Raw genomic sequence first — 20837 nt, 5'->3', positions numbered from 1 at the left:
GGGGTCATCCTTTTTTTTGCAGAGAGGCTGTGATCTCCCAGAAGCGGCTGGGCTGCAATGGGCTGGGCAGCATCTCGGACCTCCCTGGGAAGCCTTTGGCCAAGCTGGTGGCCCCACTGGCTCCTGACACCCAAGGTAAGGGCTGGGAGCTGGGCAGGGCCAAGGAGGAACGGTGACCCCTGCTCCCCAGTTCATGTCTGTCTCCTGTGTTCATCTCTTGGTCTCCTTCTTTCCTTTGCTCTGTGTCTGTAGCAATCCCTCCATCTAATTCTCTCTCTAGTATGCTACTAACCTCTCTAAGCCTCAGTTTCATGGTCCGTAAAATGGGGACAACAGAACCTATTTTGAGGGGGTGTTGCAAGGAAGAGCAAATAAGATGACGCATGTTAAGGGCTGCCACCTACTAGGGCTCAGTGGCCGGTGGCCGCCGTGATGATGTGTTCGTGCCTGTCGCTAGATGGGCTGTGGCTGTTGTCATGCTCTCTCTGTCACTCTCTGTTTTTCTCTCTCTTCCTCTCCATGCCCCCTGTCCGCCATGTCTCTCTGCCTCGTGTCTCAGTCTCTCTAGGTCTCTGTCCTCTGTCTCGATGTGGAAAGTGCACAGGACTGGGAGTCAGGAGACCTGACTTGCTGTGTGATCTTGGGCAAGTCACTTCCCCTTTCTGGACTTCAGTTTCCCAATCTGTAAACTAGGGGTGCTGAGCCTTACCTGCCTGCCTCCTGCTCAGGGTTGCTGGGAGGATCACAAGAAGGTTGTCGAGTGAGGGGGTTTCCCTCCATGCAAGGGTCTTCGCTGTGGCTGTTTTTGTCGCTGCCTCAGGACTCCCCTCTGTCTCTCTGGGTCTCTGGGTCTCTCTGTGTCTCTGTCCCAGGCTCTCTCTCTCTCTGTGTCTTTGTCTCCCTCCCTGGGTCCTGGCTCAGTCTCCTGAGCCTCACTGGCCCCGCAGGACCACCTCATTGCCCTCTCCCCCTCAGTGCTGGTCATACCGCTGGTGGACAAGGAGGCTGGGGCTGTGGCAGCCGTCATCTTGGTAAGAGCCCTTGTAGGGTGGGATGGGGAAGAGGACACCAGGGGAGGGAGCGGTGGGTGGAGTCGTGTGTGTGTGTGTGTGTGTGTGTGTGTGTGTGTGTGTTGAGAGCAGCAGGCTGGGCTGGAGTTGTAGAAAATGGGGGTCTGGGGCTTCTCCCACACCCCACCCCTCTGCCCCACTTTGAATGAGCAGGGCCAAGTTGCTGGGCGGGTTCTGCAGGCCCTTCTCATATATGGAGGGGCTGTTCAGAGTCTCTTTCCCATCCCAGGAACAGAAGGGTTAACACTCCCACATCACCATTACCTCAATAAGGAGCAGATTTGGGGTGCAGACAGATAAATGATCTGGCCTTGTGTCCCCAGGGACTCCTCTGAGCTCATTAAAACAGAATTAAAGGTTTCTGAGGCGCCTGACCTTTCTGGAGCTGCTGGAGGGGGAGGGCGGTGGGAGTGGGGGGAGCCCATGGGGAGAGGAGGGAGAGCAGAGGAAGGAAGGGGTACTTGGCTTGGTCTTCTCTGCGTCCCATCTGCCTGACAGAGACACGTCCCCCTTGCTTTCTCCCGCCCCCCAGCTTCTGTTCCCGCAGGGAATGGATCTGCTGTTGGCAGAGTTCTGAGCACTGCTTCCCTCCCTCCTTCAGTCCCAATCTGTGCCAGAGCTGGTCTCTTCGAAGAGCACCAGGGCTGGGCCAATGTGCAGAAGAGGTGGGAGGCAGCGGCTCGGGCAGCCCACCTTTGTTGCGGAAGAGTGTGGGGTGTCAGGTTCCTAGGAAGGACTTCCTGTGTTGGGGCTGGGAGGACTGGGTCAGTAGAGGAGCAACCTCCCCCAGAGGAAAACATCTGGAAGGTGGTTCGTCTTGTGGGCAAGAGCATGGTTGCCATGACTGCTGCTCACCTTGGCTCAGGTTGGGCCGGGAGTCAGGCTTCACTGTGTGTGTGTGTGTGTTTGTGTGTGTTTGTGTGTGTGTGTGTTTGTGTGTGTGTGTGTGTGTGTGTGTGTGTGTTGTGTATTGGGGAAGGGGTTGAGTCAGAGCACTTGAATTTAACTCTCTCTAGCAAAACCCTTCTCTGGCCCTGCTCCAGGCTGCATGCTAGGGCAGACAGAGGAGTGAGACCCATGTCTGCCTTCCAGAGTCTGTCCATCTGGAGGAAGGCAGGGACACCCTCAGGCCACTATTGGCCAAAGGGAATAAATACGGATGCTTTGGTGGCAGAGGCTGGAGCACAAGCAGTGCCTCACAGTGGAGACGGCCTGTGAATGGGCTTTGGGCACAGGGAGGACGTCTGCAGGCAGAGAAGAGAAAGGGTATTCTAGACCGAGGGCAGAGCATGAGCAAGGCAGGGCGGGGAGAGGGTGTTGGAGGAAGAGTGTGATCCTGGTGAGGCGGAGGTGCCTGCTGTTGAGCAAGATGCTACCTGGGACTTTGGCTACCAGGAGTTCCCAACAACTGTCCCCTCACCCTCTTGAACACGCCTGGCAGTGAAAAGCTCTAGAAAGGTGTATGGATTATTCGTGGCCTGCCTCTTCTCCAAGCCTGTGCCTTCCTACTCAAATAGCACGCCTCCAGGACACCCCTGTCCCCAGTGCACATACAACTGATGGATCCTGTCCTGCTGCTCTACCCCAGCGCTCCTGGGCCTCAGGACCTCACATCCTCCAAGAGGCAGCACAGCAGCCTTGAACCTCCCAGCTGCTACCAGATTCCAAGGGCAGAGGGTGCAGAGGGTACAGGGCCTGCCCCAGGGCAGATGTTTTGGGAAGACTGACTCACCAGCTCCTCCCTCAGCAAGCCCCATTCCCCTCTCTGAGTCTCTGCTCTTGGTATTCACCCATCCACCCATCCGTCGATGGAAGGCATATTTCCCGAGCACTGCCAGGCACTGTGTGCTAGGTGCTGCAAACAGCAATGACAGAGACCAGACAGGCCCTGCTTCCACAGACCATAGTCTGGAGCGGCCCAGGAGACAGACACACCAGCGACCAAAATAAGGATAGAATTGCAAATGATGGCAAGTGCAAGCAAGGAAACCAGGGAGCTCTGCAAGGAATATTGGGGCCTGGTAGAAGTGTGGACAATGGAAGGCTCTCTGAGAGATATGCCATCCAGGCGCAGGGCAGCCTCGAATAGTTCTGGGCCTCTGCAGCTTGCAGCTCCAGGCACCTTGATTACAGGTTCTTTGTGTGGAAAGAGTGGCTCTGTTCTTCAGTTCTGGGATAATAAGTCCCTTTGAGGAGTGGGAGGCACTTGGTCTCTGGCATTTGATGTGTGATGTGTGCCCACGCTCCCCCCCGCCCCCCCGCTGTGCCAGCCACTTGCATGAGGATTAGCCATGTTGAACTTGGTGAGGATGAGGTGTGGGGGCTTTGCTGGGTTCTCAACCCTCTCTACAGCCCCAGTGCCCACCACAGGGCTGCTACTGGGCCCCAGACAAGCTCCCTGCAAGTGTGAGTTTCTGTTGGTGAGCAAAAAGCCATGTGTGTGTGTGTGTGTGGGGGGGCAGTGTGTTTGCATACGGGGGCGGGGCAGAAGCGTGTGCATGGCTCTTGGGTATTCGAACTCAGTATCCTATGTACAGTTTTGAGTGTGCCCATGTGGGTGGGGAAGTGGGTGAGGCAGCCCAGGAGTGTGTGCTGGGGCCGGGGGAGGTCCAGGGGGTGGAGGGCTCCACAATTCCTTCCTTTCCCCTGGCCTTCTGAGGCTCTCGTTCAGTCTCCCAGCTCTCTACTGGGACCAAGCTGTTTTGGCAGCCCAGGAACTGGTTGCCCCCATAGCCCTAGAGGGGCCCCGACCTTCCCTTTTCCTGAGAGATGGGTCCAGGAGGAAGAAACAAGTAGATGTCCTCCCCATCTACTAACAGTGAAATGCCGAAATGTTTATATGAATCACATGCAAATGAACCATGCCCCAGCCGCTTCCAACTCCCTGTCCCATGGGCGTCATAGATGGGGCCTCAGCCAGAGCTTAACCTTCAATCCCACCAGACCCTGTCCAGGGCTTCCTGCCTCCAGTGTTGCTTCCTCCAACTCACCCTACACCCCATAGGCCATGGCCCTCAAGCTAAAGTCCAATTCCTTAGCCTGGCACTCCAGACCCGCCCCCTGGAGCAAGGGGACCCCACTCCTGCCCGGATCCTCATCTCCTGTACCACCTTCTACCCAGCACTGCCAGGACAGCTCCTGCCTGCAGTGTCCCCTCTCTTCAGGCTCTACTTGTCCTCCCCATGCCTCAGTGCCAGCTCTGGAAGCCTCCCGGATGCCCTCCCCCCAGCCCCCACCCCCGAGCTCCCACAGTCTTTAAGTTCCCATCCACCCCATCTGCCTTCTCCTTCTTCCTCAGGTATGAGGTTCTGTACCTCCTGATCACATCCCCCACTCCATCCTGCCCCAGCCAGATGTGAGCTTCCTGGAAACCTGCTGGTCTCCTCTCCATCTGCTCCTGGCAGGGGACCTAGAGCACAGGCAGGCAGCTGCTGAGTGAGAAGGGAGGATGTAGGAGGGAACCCCAGTGCAGCCACCATGGGGTGCCCTGCAGGCGATGAGCAGCTCTGAGTAGGCACCACCAGAAGCTGGTGACGCTGTTGGAAATCTTTGCTAGCAGGGCCTGCAGTGGGTCCCCAGACTGCCATCCCTCCCTCTGTCCCTCTCATTTTCTGTGTCAAGCACTCTAGCAAGGGTGTGGGAAGGGACCCCACGGGGTATGAAAGGTGGGCTGAGGGGAGTTCTGGTAACTGACACAGGGAAGTTAGGGAGAGACGGGCTAATGTGTGTGGTGATGAGAGTGGGTCTGGAGAATGGAAGGTGTGGGCAGAGAAGGTGGGGGAGAGTGGTCGGTACTGTCTCAATCCTGCCCCTTTCTTCTGTGTGACCTTGGGCATGTCACTTAACCTTTTTGGGCCTCGGTCCATCTGCAAGTGGAAGCCTGCCTTACTGGATGGTGAGACTCACGTTTCGATCAAAGCTCTTTATCACTCCATTCATTCATTTACTCACCCATCCTCCCAAGTTCTTACGGCACAGCAGATGCATCAGAGCTGTCAGACTTCTTCTCTTACCCAGACTTAGGGGCAGTTCAAACCCCAACTCAGAAAGGATGGAGATGGGAGGCTTGGGCTAAGAGCACTGATTCCATAACTGGGTCCTGAAGGGCTCCATAGGCGGGAGATGGAGAGGAGTTGCAGGTCACCCCCTTTCCTCACTGTCCACCTGAATTGTGCCGTTGATGGAACAGTGACTGAAAAGGCAGAGATCGGGCACGGTCCACTTTTATTTGAATTAGCCCTAGGAGGTTTGCTGGAGGAGGGGACTCTCCTGGAGCCCTGTGCTCGGCCAGAAGGACAGGCTTCGCACTGAAGCCCGCAGACTGGAGTGTTTATGTGTTGGTGGGGACAGGTGTGTGCCGAGGGAGGGCCCTCTGACAGAGGTAGGAGGCTAGGGACAGTCACAGCTAGTTCTTCTCCCACATCCCTCCAGGTGCACTGTGGCCAGCTGAGTGACAGTCAAGAGTGCAGCCTTCAAGCCGTGGAGAAGCATGTGAGTGGGGGTAGGGCTGGGGTAGGCAGGGGTAGGGCTGGGGTAGGGCTGGGGTAGGTGGGGGGCGGCTGAAGACCCTCATCACAGTGGGTAAGATGATCTTGCCAGGGAGCTGGACAGACCTGGGTTCCAGTCCGCCACCTGTGGGCTGTGTGACCTTGAGCAAGTCACTTAACTTCTCTGAGCACCAGTTAGTTTCACATCTGAAAATGAGGATGAGGAAAGCACTGACCTATAGGGTGTACTGGTGAGATAAGGCGAATCAAGTATCTGGTCAGTACTGACGAGGGACTATCTACATAATGAACCTGAGGCTCTCTCCTGAGATTTCATGCTGACTTTCACAAGGACTTAGAATTCCCTGTGGGTGCTAGAGACACAGGGAGAGCGCCCTTGTCCTGTCTGGGAAGAGTCTGGGGCTAGGGGTGGAGGCTGGAGGGAGGACGCTCCAGAGGCAGTGGGAGCCCACGGGAGGGTGGAGCGCTGAGGAATGAGTGTTCGGACGGTGGTGGGGGCGATGGCCCCGCAGGCAGAGGAAATGGCTTGAGCCCAGGCGAAGGGTCCTGAGGCGGCGAGAGCGGGAAAAGTCGGGGCAAGAGGCTAGCTGACCGCTTGGCCCGCCCCAGACCCTGGTGGCCCTGCGAAGGGTGCAGGCCCTGCAGCAGCGCGGGCCCGGCGTGGCCCCCGAAACTGTCCAGAAACCCCCGGCGGGGACGGCGGGAGACCAGAAGGGCCGGGTTGGGTACACCCACAACGACGGCAAGATCCTGCAGCTGTGCGGTGAGGACCCAGCAGCGACGGGTCCTGGGGCGGGGTCCCCCCTGGAGGGGAGGGGTCCCACCTGGGGGGGAGGGGCCTGTGCGGGGGCGGGGCCTTAGAGGTAGGGCGAGGCCGGGGGCGGGCGGGGTAGCTGTCGGAGGGGAGATCTACGGGCTGGACCGCTAAGTTAGGGCTGCAGGAGGTGGGGGGGGGGGGGCGGGAGAGGGTGTCTAAGGACCCTCTGACCTCTGACCCGCGCCCCGCCTTTGCAGGGGAACTCTACGATCTGGACGCCTCTTCCCTGCAGCTCAAAGTCCTCCAATACGTGAGTCCCTACGCCCCGCCCCTGCTCCCCCAGGGACCGACGGGTCTCGAGCTCTCCCTCTCAGCTGGGATTTCCACGTCCCGCCCCTCGCCTCTTTCCCACCCACCCGAGGAGCCTCGGAGGGGAGAGGGTGGGGAGTGGGCGGCCCAGACCCGCGGTCAGCCCCTCGCGGGGTGCTTGCCTTCCAGCTGCAGCAGGAGACCCAGGCGTCCCACTGCTGCCTCCTGCTGGTGTCGGAGGACAATCTCCAGCTCTCCTGTAAGGTGAGGGCCGGTCCCCGGGACCGGGAGGGGGGCGGTGTCTCTAAGGAGAAACATCCCGCTGATCTTTTAATGGGTCGCCGCCCCTCTGCCCCGCAGGTCATCGGAGATAAAGTGCTGGAGGAAGAGGTCAGCTTCCCGGTGAGTCTGCAGGAGCAGTTAAGGCAAACGAGGCGCACTTGGGATTTGCACCGAGAGCCTGGGATCTGCCAGAATCTCTTGGAATCGGATGGAATTACCTGGATCTTGGGGTCTACTTAGAAATGTTCTGAGCGCTCACAGCCTTTCTTGATCAGGATCCACAGGAGAAATCTCATGCAATCTACAGAACAGTTTACTTGGGACCAGTTTGCCGCTGTTGGGGTGTTTCTGGATTTTGGTTCTCTTAGAATCTGTCGTGATCAATGAGAATCTTGGAGTCTGCTTTTTCTCTCTCCTAGTCAGGGGAGACCCTACATCAGGGGTCCTCAAACTTTTTAAACAGGGGGCCAGTTCACTGTCCCTCAGACCGTTGGAGGGCCAGACTATAGTTTAAAAAAAAACTATGAACAAATTCCTATGCACACTGCACATATCTTATTTTGAAGTAAAAAAACAAAACGGGAACAAATACAATATTTGTATTTGCATGTGGCCCGCGGGCCGTAGTTTGAGGACCCCTGCCCTACATCTTCCATAGGGCGTTCTGGTCAGGAGCAGGAACCCCCCCCCCTCCCCCGCCCCCAGTGTTGACTCCATTCCCCATTTGGACCGACTGAAAAGGTCCTTGAATCTTCCAGACTTTGGGGAGGAGGGTTGGGGTCTGAGATGGCCTTGACCTCAGGCCAGGGTGGGCCCTGACTCAGCCGCTCCTCCCTCCACAGTTGACAATGGGACGCCTGGGCCGGGTGGTGGAAGACAAGGAGTGTATCCAGCTGAAAGATCTCACCACAGTAAGCCATGGCCTGACTGGACCAGGGGAGGAGGCAAAGGCAGAGGACCATGTCCAGCTGCCATGGCCAGGGTCGCTGGGACAGGGCAGCCTAGGAAGGCTGGTGACAAGACCCAGGGACTTCCTCCCAGTCCACCCCACACCATAGCACTTCCCACCTGCAGGAGTCCCTGAGAGCCGCCTGTTGCAGATGGTGCTGGGCTGGGGGAGGGAAACATACTCTCTCCCTCCTCCCCTGCCCTGACTCACCTCACCTTTGCAGGAGGATGTGCGGCAGCTGCAAAGCATGTTGGGCTGTGAGCTGCAGACCATGCTCTGTGTCCCTGTCATCAGTCGGGCCACGGACCAGGTGGTGGCCCTGGCCTGTGCCTTCAACAAGCTCGGAGGAGACTTGTGAGTCAGGGTGGGGTGAGGTGGATCAGGAGGTGAGCTGAGAGCCTGGACAGGGTTCTACTTGGGTAACAGAGCTGGAAGGGGGTACTATTCAGCAGTGTGAATGGTTTGTTGGTGTAAGAGACCTCAGGTTTGTGAGAGTGCTAGGCTCTTGCTTCTGCTACGGCTGAGGCACAGGTAATTGTTGACTCTCCGGCACCCGTTTTAGCTTATTTAAAATCATGTTGAGGTCCAAGTGAGCTCCTGCTTTTTTTTGCCCACTTCTTGCAGTTGGGAGTATCCACTATTAGGGTATTGGCCTCCTTCCCCATCTGCCATCCCCTGTTGGCATTTCTGCTGGGAATTCCCTGATGGAGAGGTAGTGAGCTCTGGGATGGTGGGCTCTCGGGAACCCACAGAGCATCACTGACACAGTGGACAATGGCTAAAGGGAACACAGGCTTGGGGGCCAGGCGAACCTGAGGGTCTTTATAGGCACTGACAGGGCAGCTATAAGAATCACACAAAACGGAATGGCGGGCAGGACACAGAGGCAGGTAAACAGGCTTAGTTAGGAGGAATCTCTCAGGAACTGAGATCAGATTTGGGATCTCAGAGTGGTACCATAAATAGATTTCATGTCCTATACCAACTTGCTGATTGGCAGTAGCTGCCTGAAATATTGTGTTGAGACTGGTTCTTAGTCCTATGATTGATTAGCTATGTCCTGGGAGTAGGTTCAGGGTATGGATGCTGCCTCACTTGGTCCAGCAGCTCTATAGTTTGGGCTAAGGCTTACAAGCAGAGGGCTGATTCCAGGATACAGAGAGATGCTGACAAGATGCTTGGCCCCTGGGGCTTAAGCAAACAGGCTGGGGCTCCTGCAGGAAGTGGAGAGTGGGGAAAGGTGTCAGAAGCCCAGGAATGGGGTCTGCAGGAGTGGGCAGAGACCTGGGAGTCATCAGCCTATGTAGCAGGACTTCTAACATAGAACTCTAGGCAGTTGAGTGGATCTGGAGGGCGGGGCGGGGGGCGGGGGGGCAGCAGGAGGATGTGGGACCTGTGTCATTTGGTACAGGTGGGCATCCTAGTAGTGGGAGAACACATGCTGAGCACCTACTGTGTCCAGCTGTGTGCTGACCAGATGGCCCTGGAAAGGCCTTTAGGGAGAGGAGTGCAGAGTGAGCGGGAGTCCAGCAGGGGCTGTGGACTCTGGCTGCTGGTTGTGCTGGGTTCTGAGATGGCCTTATACCTACAGAAGGGGTGGTATCAGATGGTAAATGAGTTGGGGCCTTGGTGACAGCCCTGAGGCCCAGGGCAGGGACAGGGCCACCTCTGGGTTCCACATATTTCAGGGAGTGATTGGTAAATGATTGCACGAGCCGAGATGGGGTTCAGCTCAAAGCCTGACTGCAGGGACGCTGCCTGCAACTCAGAGAACAGGGGTTCCAGAATTCCTTCAGCAGAGAGTGTGGTGGGGCTGGTGGCCAGGGCAGAGGTAGAGAACAGTTAAGACTTTTTAGCAAACACTTCCCAAACATCTCCCCTGTACCAGCCTCTGCCTTGGACATGGGGTGATATAGTTATGGTCCCTGCCTTCAAAACTATAAGTTTATTTTCAGGGCATAGAGGGAGGATGGTGGGATAGGGATTCTGGGCAGAGGGAATAGTGTAGGGAAAAGCATGAAGGTGTGAAGGAACTGGGGTTTTTCTCAGAATGGTAAGGATTTTAGTGTGGCTGAAGCGGAGAAGCACCCCAAGTCCTGCAAGAGTAGGACAGGGACTAGAGTTGGACAAAACAGGGCAATGCCACTCCCATCCTGAGCCTGGAGGGGCCTCCGGGGAGGAGCAGGAGAACACCCAGCTCTGACCCAGCCTCAGTTTGGGTAAATCTAAAGTCAGCAGAGGGAGACATGGCCGGGCTTCAAGAAGCAATAGCCTGAGGAGGAAAACACATTTAGTTCTGAGGAGAATTAGAGCCTCCCCAGGGGGCCTCTAGTCGGAGGGAGAAGCTGCCCCAAGCCAGCTGTGCACTGAGCAGCCCCAGTGGAGGGGAGTGATGCTTAGCTGCTGATCTCTGAGTGGGCCTCCTGGAGGAATGGAAATGAGAACTGTGGGGGAGAAGTCTGTCATCCGCTCCCTCTCTGATGACCTCGCCTCCCTCCCCAGATTCACGGATCAGGACAAGCACGTGGTCCAGCATTGCTTTCACTACACCAGCACGGTGCTCACAAGCACCCTGGCATTCCAGAAGGAGCAGAAGCTCAAGTGTGAGTGCCAGGTGAGTGGCCTGCCTTGCGCCTCTCTCAGGAACAAAGTCACCCAGCTCCCAGCCCCAGTGACTTATCCACAAGGGAAAAGCCCGTGTCTATCTGGACCATGGCAGGGGGTTTACCTAGAGCTCTGGAGGCCTGTTAAGGAGGACCGTCACGGATTCCTCAGAGTGGCCACTGGCTGCAGGCGCTGTATGCGATCGCCCTCTAGTGTTCACCTCGGGTACTACAGCAATGCTGGGTGGCTGGAAGCTGAGGTGAATGCACATCTGAGGCTGCAGATTTCTATACACTTTCGCGGAGGCAGTTCCTCCCACTCCTCCACTTAGTAGCCAAATGACACAATTGGACTCTGTGTCTCCAGCATGTGTGGAGAGCCCTAGGAGAGGAATGAAAAGCCCCTGGGGGTGTTGGAGGCAACAGGTTGGAGAGGGTCACTTTCTGTAGCCTGGGCCTCAGTGATCTCTATTTTCTCCATTTTAGGCTCTTCTCCAAGTGGCAAAGAACCTCTTCACTCACCTGGGTGGGTGCACTGTCCTCCTCCCTGCCTGATTGTGGGGTGGGAGCGGGGAGCTGGAGTTTGGGGGAGGCGAGGTGGGAGGGTTTGGCCTTGGCATTCTAGCCGGGTCTCACCACTGCCCCCCCACGCTTCTCCCTCTCTCAGATGACGTCTCTGTCCTGCTCCAGGAGATCATCACAGAGGCCAGAAACCTCAGCAATGCTGAGATGTGAGTGAATTTACCCGTGGGCGGGGGAGAGAGGCCCCAGGCTTCATTCCTCACCCTTTCCTTCCCTCCCTTTCCCCCTCCACTGCCTTCCTGGGGGACCCTAGCACATTTTGTATGATCCTTTACTTCATGCCTGTGACCATCCCTAGACTGTAACGTCCAATGACAGCAGAGGTGGGGCTTGCTTTGCTGGCCATGGGTCCTGAGCTCCTAATTAAAATGCGTGGCACAGCCCTGACGGGTTTGGCTCAGTGGATAGAGCGTCGGCCTGCGGACTCAAGAGTCCCGGGTTCGATTCCGGTCAAGGGCATGTACCTTGGTTGCAGGCACATCCCCAGTGGGGGGTATGCAGGAGGCAGCTGATCGATGTTTCTCTCTCATCGATGTTTCTAACTCTCTATCCCTCTCCCTTCCTGTCTGTAAAAAATCAATAAAATATATTTAAAAAATAAAATAAAATAAAATAAAATGCGTGGCACAGAGTAGGCGCTCAAAAAAAAAAAAAATCGTTGGGTTGAACTAATGTCAGGAGTCAGCCAGCCCCGAGGAGAGTCAGCACAGATCACTCCTCCAGCCTTAGAAATCTGGGCTCCTCCTCAAGTTGTGAGGAGCGGGGGTGGTTGGAGAGGGGTGTCAGGGCTCTGTGGACCAAGGCCGTCTCCCCGCAGCTGCTCTGTGTTCCTGCTGGATCAAAATGAGCTGGTGGCCAAGGTGTTCGACGGGGGCGTGGTGGAAGATGAGGTGAGGCAGGGCCCCACGGAGAGTGTTGCTGTGGTCCTGTGGGGCGGGGGGGGGGGGGGGGGGGGGGGGGCTAGGGGAGGAGAAGGGGGTCGAGTGTCCGCAGAAGGCCTCATGGCCCGCTCCTCTGTGGACAGTCACTAACTTTTTCCTCTCAACCCCTGCCTGCCCCTGCAGAGCTATGAGATACGCATCCCGGCGGACCAGGGCATAGCGGGCCACGTGGCGACAACAGGCCAGATCCTGAACATCCCGGACGCCTACGCACACCCGCTTTTCTACCGCGGCGTGGATGACAGCACGGGTTTCCGCACGCGCAACATCCTCTGCTTCCCCATCAAGAACGAGAACAAGGGTGCGGGCTCCCACGAGGGGCGGGGCCAGTCTGGGGTGGGGACTGAGCAGGATGGGGCGGAGCCGAATGGAGGGGCTGGCAACCTTTCGCCCGGTGCCTTAGAGTCCCCTAGCACAAGGCGCAGGCTTCCCAGGCATGGGTTCCCTTGAGGACAGCAGGGAAGGCAGATCCCCGCCGGACACATCCACTGGCCAGTCCTAGCCCCTCTCCTGCCCCCAGAGGTTATCGGTGTGGCCGAGCTGGTGAACAAGATCAACGGACCCTGGTTCAGCAAGTTCGATGAGGACCTGGCCACCGCCTTCTCCATCTACTGCGGCATCAGCATCGCCCATGTGAGTGGAGACAGGGGTGGAGACAGTGCAGGACCCTCTGCCTTCCTCTCCACACTGGAACTCAGAGCCCCACTGCTGGGTTGCTATGCAACCTTCTGTACCGCTGGTCACTTCTGACCTGTTTCCCATATGAACATTTTATGATTTCCCCGTCCTATCCCGTTAGCCTCCCAGACCGTGGGAAACCCCAATTGTCATTATTCACCTGTCTCACCCCCACCCTCCTCTGGAAGCAACCTCAACCCAAGGCCCTGGTCGACTTCTTTTGGGGAAATATTGGGTCTCACTGTCCACAGCTGGCAGCTCTCCATGGGACTCCAACCCACTGGTCCCTGACACTGATCCCCCTCCTTGTTTTCTTTCTCTGCTGTGGGCCTGGGGCCCCATCACTGAAGACTAGGGCAGGCTCAAGAGGGGATGCAAAGGGCCAGCTCAGTGCTAAGAGATCCTAGGAGGCAAAGCAAGGGAGGTCTAGATCAGTGATGGCGAACCTTTTGAGCTCGGCGTGCCAGCATTTTGAAAAATCCTAACTTAACTCTGGTGCTGTGTCACATATAGAAATTTTTTGATATTTGCAACCATAGCAAAACAAAGACTTATATTTTTGATATTTATTTTATATATTTAAATGCCATTTAACAAAGAAAAATCAACCAAAAAAATGAGTTCGCGTGTCACCTCTGACAAGCGTGTCATAGGTTCGCCGTCACTGGTCTAGATGAAGGTTGGGTGGGGCTTCATACGCCGGGCTGGAGCGCCAAGGCTCACACCTGGGCCAGCACTGGAGGCTCTGTCTGACCCCCTTCCCAGTGTTGGGTATTCTGAGATTTCACAGCCACATTGCTTGAGCCGCATTCTTCCCCTTTCTCCTCCTAGTCCCTCCTTTACAAGAAGGTGAATGAGGCCCAGTATCGCAGCCACCTCGCCAATGAGATGATGATGTACCACATGAAGGTGAGGCTTGCATGGAGCTTCCGTCCTCCTCCTCAGGGTCTCAAGGTCCCCTGCCTCCCCAAATCCTCCTGGGCCCAGGACCAGGCTGGGCTTCTGATCACCCTCCTCATGAAGATAAGAAGACAGACCCAGTGCAATGCTAGACTCCAGCTCCAGGCATGTTCTTTCTAGTTCTGTCCCGAGGCTGGCAGCAGCACCCACCCTGGGGAAGAGCCTGGTCCGGCCAGGTGTTCCCCATGTCCAGGGATAATTCCCATCTTGGGAATGACTGAGAGGCTCACTCAGGGCCCTTGCCACAGCTCCCCTAGGTTCAGGAGTCCTGAAGTCCTAATTATAATATTCCATTCCATTCCCAGACCCTGTGTCAGCAACGCTCTTTCAGGCTTTAGTTCTCAGCATGTGGTGGTCATTGTTGATGTAAACATTTCCTCTCACCTGTGTCTAGACCAGCCCTGGGCAAACTACGGCCCGCGGGCCGGATCCAGCCCGTTTGAAATGAATAAAACTAAAAAAAAAAAAAAGACCGTACCCTTTTATGTAATGATGTTTACTTTGAATTTATATTAGTTCACACAAACACTCCATCCATGCTTTTGTTCTGGCCCTCCGGTCCAGTTTAAGAACCCATTGTGGCCCTCGAGTCAAAAAGTTTGCCCACCCCTGGTCTAGATCAAAGGGTCCCAGACTTTGTAGATAGAGTCAACGCTGTAGGAGGAAGGATTGGGGCCCTTCCAGAGACGGCCCCCCTCCCAAATAAGGAATCTTGAAGTTAGTGTCTGTGAAAGGCTGCCATGGTTCGGGGGCGTCACGAAAGGCTGTCCTTTGTCTTTGCCGAGGATAGGTTGTTTCAGGTGAGGGTGGTCACAGACAAGGAGGCTCAGGAGGTGGCCTGCAGGGCTGTGAGGGGAGGGTGGTGATCTCCTGTGCAGTACCAGTCCATGGACTGGATGGCTCAACCGGGGACACTCTGGGTGAGGGGTCTAATACCCGGGCTGGTCCCCTGTAGGTCTCTGATGACGAATACACCAAACTGCTCCATGACGGCATCCAGCCTGTGGCTTCCATCGACTCTAACTTCGCCAATTTCACCTACACCCCTCGCTCTCTTCCCGAGGATGACACTTCCATGGTGAGCTTCCCCCTCCCCGCAATGAGACAGAGTGTGTACAGGCAGAGATTTAAGTTAAATGTACACAGGAACTTCCTGGCAAGACAGAGCCATCAAGGAAGCCTACAGAGTCTCCCTTAGAGATGGAATGGGCATGTGGTGTGCCAGCATGGGCCGCGGGGCCTGCCCAGAGGCCAGGGGCTGGCTGGATGATTGGCAGGGATTGCTCCCGCCTGTGGCCTCGGGGTTGGCACCTCACTCCCTGTGTTTCTAAGATTTTAGGAGAGCTTGGTTCCAAGAGTTCTTAGATACCATATTTCTTAACGCTTTTGGCTCCGAGAATGCTTGGTGCTGCTATTTTATGGTTCTCTAGTATAGATCTAAACATCTAAGACTCCCACACAATTGTGTAGGCTTCAAGAAGGGCCAAAGCGGGAGCCCTGTCTTGAAACTGACAATCCCTCTGTCCCCTCCCTTCTGCCCTCTGCAGGCCATCCTCAGCATGCTACAGGACATGAATTTCATCAACAACTATAAAATTGACTGCCCGACACTGGCCCGGTGTGTGCCCCAGCCCTCCCCTCCGCGTGCAGGCAGCCCCATCTCTGCCTTCCTCTGTCCTCAGCTCTCGCATCCATTGCCCCCAGCCTGCTGGGAAGGGGTCTTTCTGGAACAAGTGGGCAGGCTCCATGAGTGAGAGGCAGTTCCTAGACACTGGGACCATGAGGAAAGGAAAGGAATGGGGAAGCGCAGAGCCTGAAGGGCTGCCTGGAGGAGAGCCTGAGGCCCCTCTGCTGCCCTCTCCCCTCCCCCAGGTTCTGTTTGATGGTGAAGAAGGGCTACCGGGACCCACCCTACCACAACTGGATGCATGCCTTCTCTGTCTCTCACTTCTGCTACCTGCTCTACAAGAACCTGGAGCTCACCAACTACCTCGAGTGAGTGGCTGCCCTTCCCCCATCCGTTAGCCGCTGGGATCCCCTTCCTTGGGACAGGGAAACGCCTTCTATGTGTCAAGCACTTTACATGCACCATCTGAGGGGACCCTCTTAACGGTCCAGTGAGGGCCCATTTTCCTGGCCAGAACTTGCTCACAGTCACAATCCCAGGGAATGATGGGCTTGCCAAACTCTAAACCAGGGCTTCTTTCCAGGAAGGGGGCCCAGGTGTCCTGAGCTCTTGTCCTGGTGGCTCCTGGACATCTCAGCGAGCTGTCCCTCCTCTGAGGGTCTGGGGAGGAGGCCGTGGCTGGACCTCTCTCCTCTCTGTCTCCCAACCAGGGACATCGAGATCTTTGCCTTGTTTGTTTCCTGCATGTGTCACGACCTGGACCACAGAGGCACAAACAACTCCTTCCAGGTGGCCTCGGTGAGATCCTGCCCTCCTCACAGTGGGCACCTTCTCTGGGGTGCCTGGGAGTGTTACTTCTCCAGGCCGAGGAGGGGTGGGAGCTGGTGGGACCAGGAGCCTGAGGCTGCCCTAGGCTTTGTGCTGGGCTCTGGGATGGGGGAGGGGGGACGGCAGGAGGGCAGTGCTTGGCTTAATATGGCCTAAGCACTTGGATCTGGATGTGAAGAGTGATGGAGTTTTCCCGGCTTTTCCAGAAATCTGTGCTGGCTGCGCTCTACAGCTCTGAGGGCTCTGTCATGGAGGTACCACCATTTCCCCCAGCCCCTACCCCCTCTCCCCTCCCCTCATTCCCTCTCCTCCTCCTCCTCATAAGGTGGTGATGTGCAAAGTTAGACTGTGACCCAGCTCCTCCTGTTCCCACCCCCTGCTTTTCAGGCAGGCGGTGAGAGCTGCAGCTTCCCCCAGGGCATGTCTGGCTCCTTTTTCTGGATGGGCTTGGAGGGGTGCAGGTGTGCATGGGTGTGCAAGTCAGACTGCAGGTTCTGCTGGAGCCCAGGTTTTCAAAAAGAGGATTTGTACTTAGCACGATTCTCTTTGCATGTCTGGGAACACCCTGTACAGACCCTCCCCACCAAGCCCGGGAGGGGCTCCATTCCCATCACACTCAGCTTTCCCTTGGATTATTTGGTTTTGGCCTACGCACCCCCAAATGGGGGCTCCTTGGAGTAGAAACAAGATCTGAGACATCTCTGAGTACCCTGCACTTGGCACAGGGCTTGGCACAGAATGGGAGCCCCACTTCCAAGGTTACCTTGCCCCACGCTGCCCCCCACTACACTCTCCAGAGACTGTGCCTGCTTGCACACCCCCGGAGATGAGGGGCTACCTCCCTCCTGGGAGGCCCTGTAGCAGCCCTGCTTCTGCCCTTCGCACCGTAGTTGAGCCTCCTCCTCCTCCGACTGACAGCCCTTCAGTGTCTGGAGACAGAGGCCTTGCCCTTGCCTCAGCACTGCCTTTCCTTGTCAGCAAACAAATGTTAGCTGCATGAATTGGTGTCTAGGACTCCAAGGGATCATTTCAGAACGGTTCCAGTTTGAGAGGCCCTCAGAGCTTTCTTTGCCATGTCCCTTCTTGTGACAGCTGGGGAATCTGGGCCTCCGAGCCAGCCAGGGCCTTGCCCTGGTCACACCAAGGGTGGAAACAGTGCCCAGAAATGGAACTAGGACCTGACTCCCTGTTTCTGCCTGCTCTGCTCACCTTGGGGCCAGGGCTGGGCTGGGCCTACTCCCTCTTTTGAGGTCAGTGGTGAGGGAGCCCCCTGATCCATCCAGGCCCCATCACTCCTCTCCCCCCCAGAGGCACCACTTCGCTCAGGCCATCGCCATCCTGAACACCCATGGCTGCAACATCTTCGACCACTTCTCCCGGAAGGTGATGGGGCCCGGGTGGGTGTGAGGGGGTGGGAGCCAGGAGTTGGCTCACAACAGGAGAAGGGGACTATGGGTGGAGGCTCCTCAAGGCCAGGAACTGGGTGGGGGTGTCTGGCAGGAGGCCATGACATCTTCCTCCCGGCACCCAGGACTATCAGCGCATGCTGGACCTGATGCGGGACATCATCCTGGCCACGGACCTGGCCCACCACCTGCGTATCTTCAAGGACCTCCAGAAGATGGCTGAAGGTGTCTGCCTTTAGCCCTGGCCCTTGGCGTTGGGGAGGAACCCCAAGAGGGGGATTTGCCTGGAGAGCATCCCAAAGAGTTTAGACACACCCCCTCCAGCATCAACCACCAGGCAGACCCAGCCCCAGCCCTCTTGGCTCCCATCCAGGATGCCAAATTCCCTGGACCACTTTGGGGTGGGGCCTGAGGACCTTGTCCTCAGAGAGAGAGAGCACCAGGAGGCTGACCCCATCCTCTTCCCAACAGTGGGCTATGATCGAACCAATAAGCAGCACCACAGCCTCCTCCTCTGCCTCCTTATGACCTCCTGTGACCTCTCTGACCAGACCAAGGGCTGGAAGACCACAAGGAAGATTGCAGTAAGGGCTGCCCCTCCCTGGGAAGATGCAGGCTTCACATCCTGCCTGGCTCTGTGTGGCTCCTGCACCTGAGCACCCTTTCTGTGCTGAGCGTAGCCTGGCCTTATTTGGGGGAAATGGAAACCTAAACCACCTCGGGGTGGCAGATGGAGGGATTCAGAGAGGGGCATGGACTTGCCCAGGGTCACACAGCAAGTCAGTGGCTGGTGGAAGGTGGGCCAGAACCCAGCCATTCCTCCCCATCTGGGGCCATCCACCTGACTGGCTGGGGATGGTAAGGACAGGCCCTGAGGTGGAGCTGAGGGAGACCTCAGTTTGCCTCCTTGGGAATGGGCTGTAGGGGAGCTTGGGTGGATGGATCCCACTCACAGGATGTAATGAGAGTTTTGGCCTTTCAGGAGCTGATCTATAAGGAGTTCTTCTCCCAGGGAGATTTGGTATGTGGGGAATGACCTCAGGGTGCCCAGGTTGCGGGTGGGTTCCTGGCCTGGGGCTGGGAGGGGCTGGGTTAGCCCCATCCTGGTGCCTGATGGCAGGCCTGATAACTTGATGCCCGCAGGAGAAGGCCATGGGTAACAGGCCAATGGAGATGATGGACCGTGAGAAGGCCTACATCCCCGAGCTGCAGATCAGCTTCATGGAGCACATCGCCATGCCCATCTACAAGTGAGGGAGCTCATGGGGACTCCTGGGGACTCTGCACAGAGAGGATGGGGTGGGGCCTGGCTGTTTACGGCCATCACAGCAGACACAGGTACTGAGCTGGGCTTGGCCCAGCTTCACTGACCCACCCCGCTGCCTCTGGGCACCGCAGTCTCCTGTTTTACCCCGAAATGGGCCCTTCTCTTCATCCTTGATCCCCTATGGAAAGAGACCATCATGCTTCACACTCTTATGGAAATTCTCCCTGTGGTATAGCCTAATCTTCCTTCCTGTCACTACCTGACTTCTGACCTTTAACCCTGCCCCTGTGCACCCCCAGGCTGCTGCAGGACCTGTTCCCCAAAGCAGCAGAGCTGTATGAACGCGTGGCCTCTAACCGTGAGCACTGGACCAAGGTGTCACACAAATTCACCATCCGAGGCCTCCCGAGTAACAACTCGCTGGACTTCCTGGATGAGGAGTACGAGGTGTCTGAGCTCGATGGCACTGGGGGCCCCATCAATGGTTGTTGCAGCCTTGACACTGAGTGAGCCACTCCCAGGGCCCTTCCCCGCCCAGGTCTCCTCCTGTAAACACTCCACTGGCCTGGCCAGATGCCCTGGGACCGGAGCCATGGGTCCTGGGTTCTAGGCCAGAACTTCCCATTTGACCTGGGCAAGTATTGACCTTCTGGGCCTCAGTGTTCTTGTCTGTTTAATGGAAGCAAGACTTCCAGCCTCACCAAGACTTTGTCACTTGTCCTCTGAGAGCATAAGGATGACCCATGAGCAGTGGGCCCTGCTCTGCTCCTCTGATCACACCTTGGCAAGTCCTCCCCAAGCCACTCCTTCCCCGAGGCAGCCTGAACGGTTTCTCCTGGGCCCCAGTCTTGCTCTACCAGATTGGTACCCTTTTTCCCTCTTCAGGATCCTCATGCAACAGAGGGTGGGTCTTAGAATCAGTCATTAGCTCTGCTGGAGGACTAGAAATAGCCACAGGTGCCTCTGAGGACCGCCACTACACTTAAGGTGGGGATGGGGTTCTGGGGAAATGGATGCAGATCCCATGAGGAAGATGCCAGAGGGGCACTCAGTGCTCTGGGGAGAAAGGGCTCAGGAAGAACCAGGATGGAAACAATGGGCAGGAAGGACCCCTGGGCTGGGAGACCGGCCCCTGTTGAGTTAGCAATGCTTCCTCCTGGTTGTGTGACCCTGGGCAAGTCCCTTCTGGGTGAAACAGGAGGGTGAGACAATCAGTTCTCTGAGACCCTTTTAGATAAAAATCCCATAGCTCTTTGGAGTCCTAGGAGAGGCCATAGAATGCCCCTAACATCCTAGGGCAGATAGGGGTGGCCCCTGAGTGTACCCCCTTAGCCTGAGTCTCTCCCCCATTCCTGCAGCCAGAGAGAGACCTGGCCTCAGTCCTGGCAGGGTGTCTCTCCTCTTCAAGGCCATATCCACCCATGCCCCAGGGCTTGGGAGACCCCACAGGGCCAGGCCTCTTGGGTCAGCCCGGCAGCTTCTCCCTTCTCCTTTGTTCTGTATGTGTTGTGGGGTGGGGGGAGGGGGGCCACCTGCCTTACCTATTTGGAGTTGCCTTTAGAGAGGTGTGTTTTTTTAGGACTCTGTGCAACTGTTGTATATGGTCCCGTGGGCTGACCGCTTTGTACATGAGAATAAATCTATTTCTTTTTACCACAGAGCCTGCCTACTTCTCTTGCCCCACAACTTGTTATGGTTTGGAATCTGCTCCTCTGGGCTGAATGGCCTCAGGGCTCTAGCCTTCCCTGGGGGGCTTGGGCTCCAGGTCGCTCCCTGCCCAGCCTCTGCTTTGGGCTCCCCGAGTCTGACTCTGTCCTCTTACAGAACCCAGTCTGACCAGTGGGCCCTAGGTGGGGGTGGTGGTCAGTTCCTGGCCCAAGGCTGACAGGGGACGGCTATTCTAATGTTGCCCGGCTGACACCAGCTTCAGTGTGGACCGGCATGAGTACTCCTCTGTTTGTGACCCCCAACCCTGAATGTGTCTGCATGTCCCTCTCCCACGGCCTTTGGGCAAAGGGGAAGCATAACCTGGGTGCACATCCTGGGCCTTAATCCTCTCCCCTGCATTTG

The 20837-nt window shown here is 56.7% G+C and overlaps 1 protein-coding gene across 3 annotated transcripts in view; it reads left to right on the top strand.

The window, feature by feature from the left end:
- PDE2A (phosphodiesterase 2A) overlaps positions 1–20425 on the top strand; it is an 89850-nt gene extending 69425 nt beyond the window's left edge. For all 3 annotated transcript variants that reach the window (XM_070425562.1, XM_070425563.1, XM_070425560.1), the window contains 27 exons: positions 23–135; positions 976–1031; positions 5502–5561; positions 6188–6341; positions 6593–6645; positions 6834–6908; positions 7005–7046; positions 7769–7837; positions 8099–8229; positions 10378–10489; positions 10965–11004; positions 11146–11209; positions 11878–11950; positions 12125–12302; positions 12522–12634; positions 13511–13588; positions 14595–14717; positions 15187–15257; positions 15512–15634; positions 15977–16064; positions 16301–16348; positions 17403–17477; positions 17626–17725; positions 17972–18084; positions 18483–18521; positions 18644–18750; positions 19067–20425. In XM_070425562.1, the coding sequence (XP_070281663.1) occupies positions 23–135; positions 976–1031; positions 5502–5561; positions 6188–6341; positions 6593–6645; positions 6834–6908; positions 7005–7046; positions 7769–7837; positions 8099–8229; positions 10378–10489; positions 10965–11004; positions 11146–11209; positions 11878–11950; positions 12125–12302; positions 12522–12634; positions 13511–13588; positions 14595–14717; positions 15187–15257; positions 15512–15634; positions 15977–16064; positions 16301–16348; positions 17403–17477; positions 17626–17725; positions 17972–18084; positions 18483–18521; positions 18644–18750; positions 19067–19277 (2509 nt within the window). In that variant the 3' untranslated portion in view covers positions 19278–20425. The remainder of the gene's footprint in view (positions 1–22; positions 136–975; positions 1032–5501; positions 5562–6187; positions 6342–6592; positions 6646–6833; positions 6909–7004; positions 7047–7768; positions 7838–8098; positions 8230–10377; positions 10490–10964; positions 11005–11145; positions 11210–11877; positions 11951–12124; positions 12303–12521; positions 12635–13510; positions 13589–14594; positions 14718–15186; positions 15258–15511; positions 15635–15976; positions 16065–16300; positions 16349–17402; positions 17478–17625; positions 17726–17971; positions 18085–18482; positions 18522–18643; positions 18751–19066) is intronic.
- The last annotated feature ends 412 nt before the right edge of the window (positions 20426–20837 follow it).

The sequence above is a fragment of the Myotis yumanensis genome, unplaced genomic scaffold (assembly GCF_028538775.1).
Source record: "Myotis yumanensis isolate MYYU_CA2020_CCGP unplaced genomic scaffold, mMyoYum1.0.hap1 SCAF_10, whole genome shotgun sequence".
NCBI lineage: Eukaryota > Metazoa > Chordata > Mammalia > Chiroptera > Vespertilionidae > Myotis > Myotis yumanensis.
The sequence above is the reverse complement of the archived record's forward strand: the minus strand, read 5'-3'. Positions and strand labels throughout refer to the sequence as shown.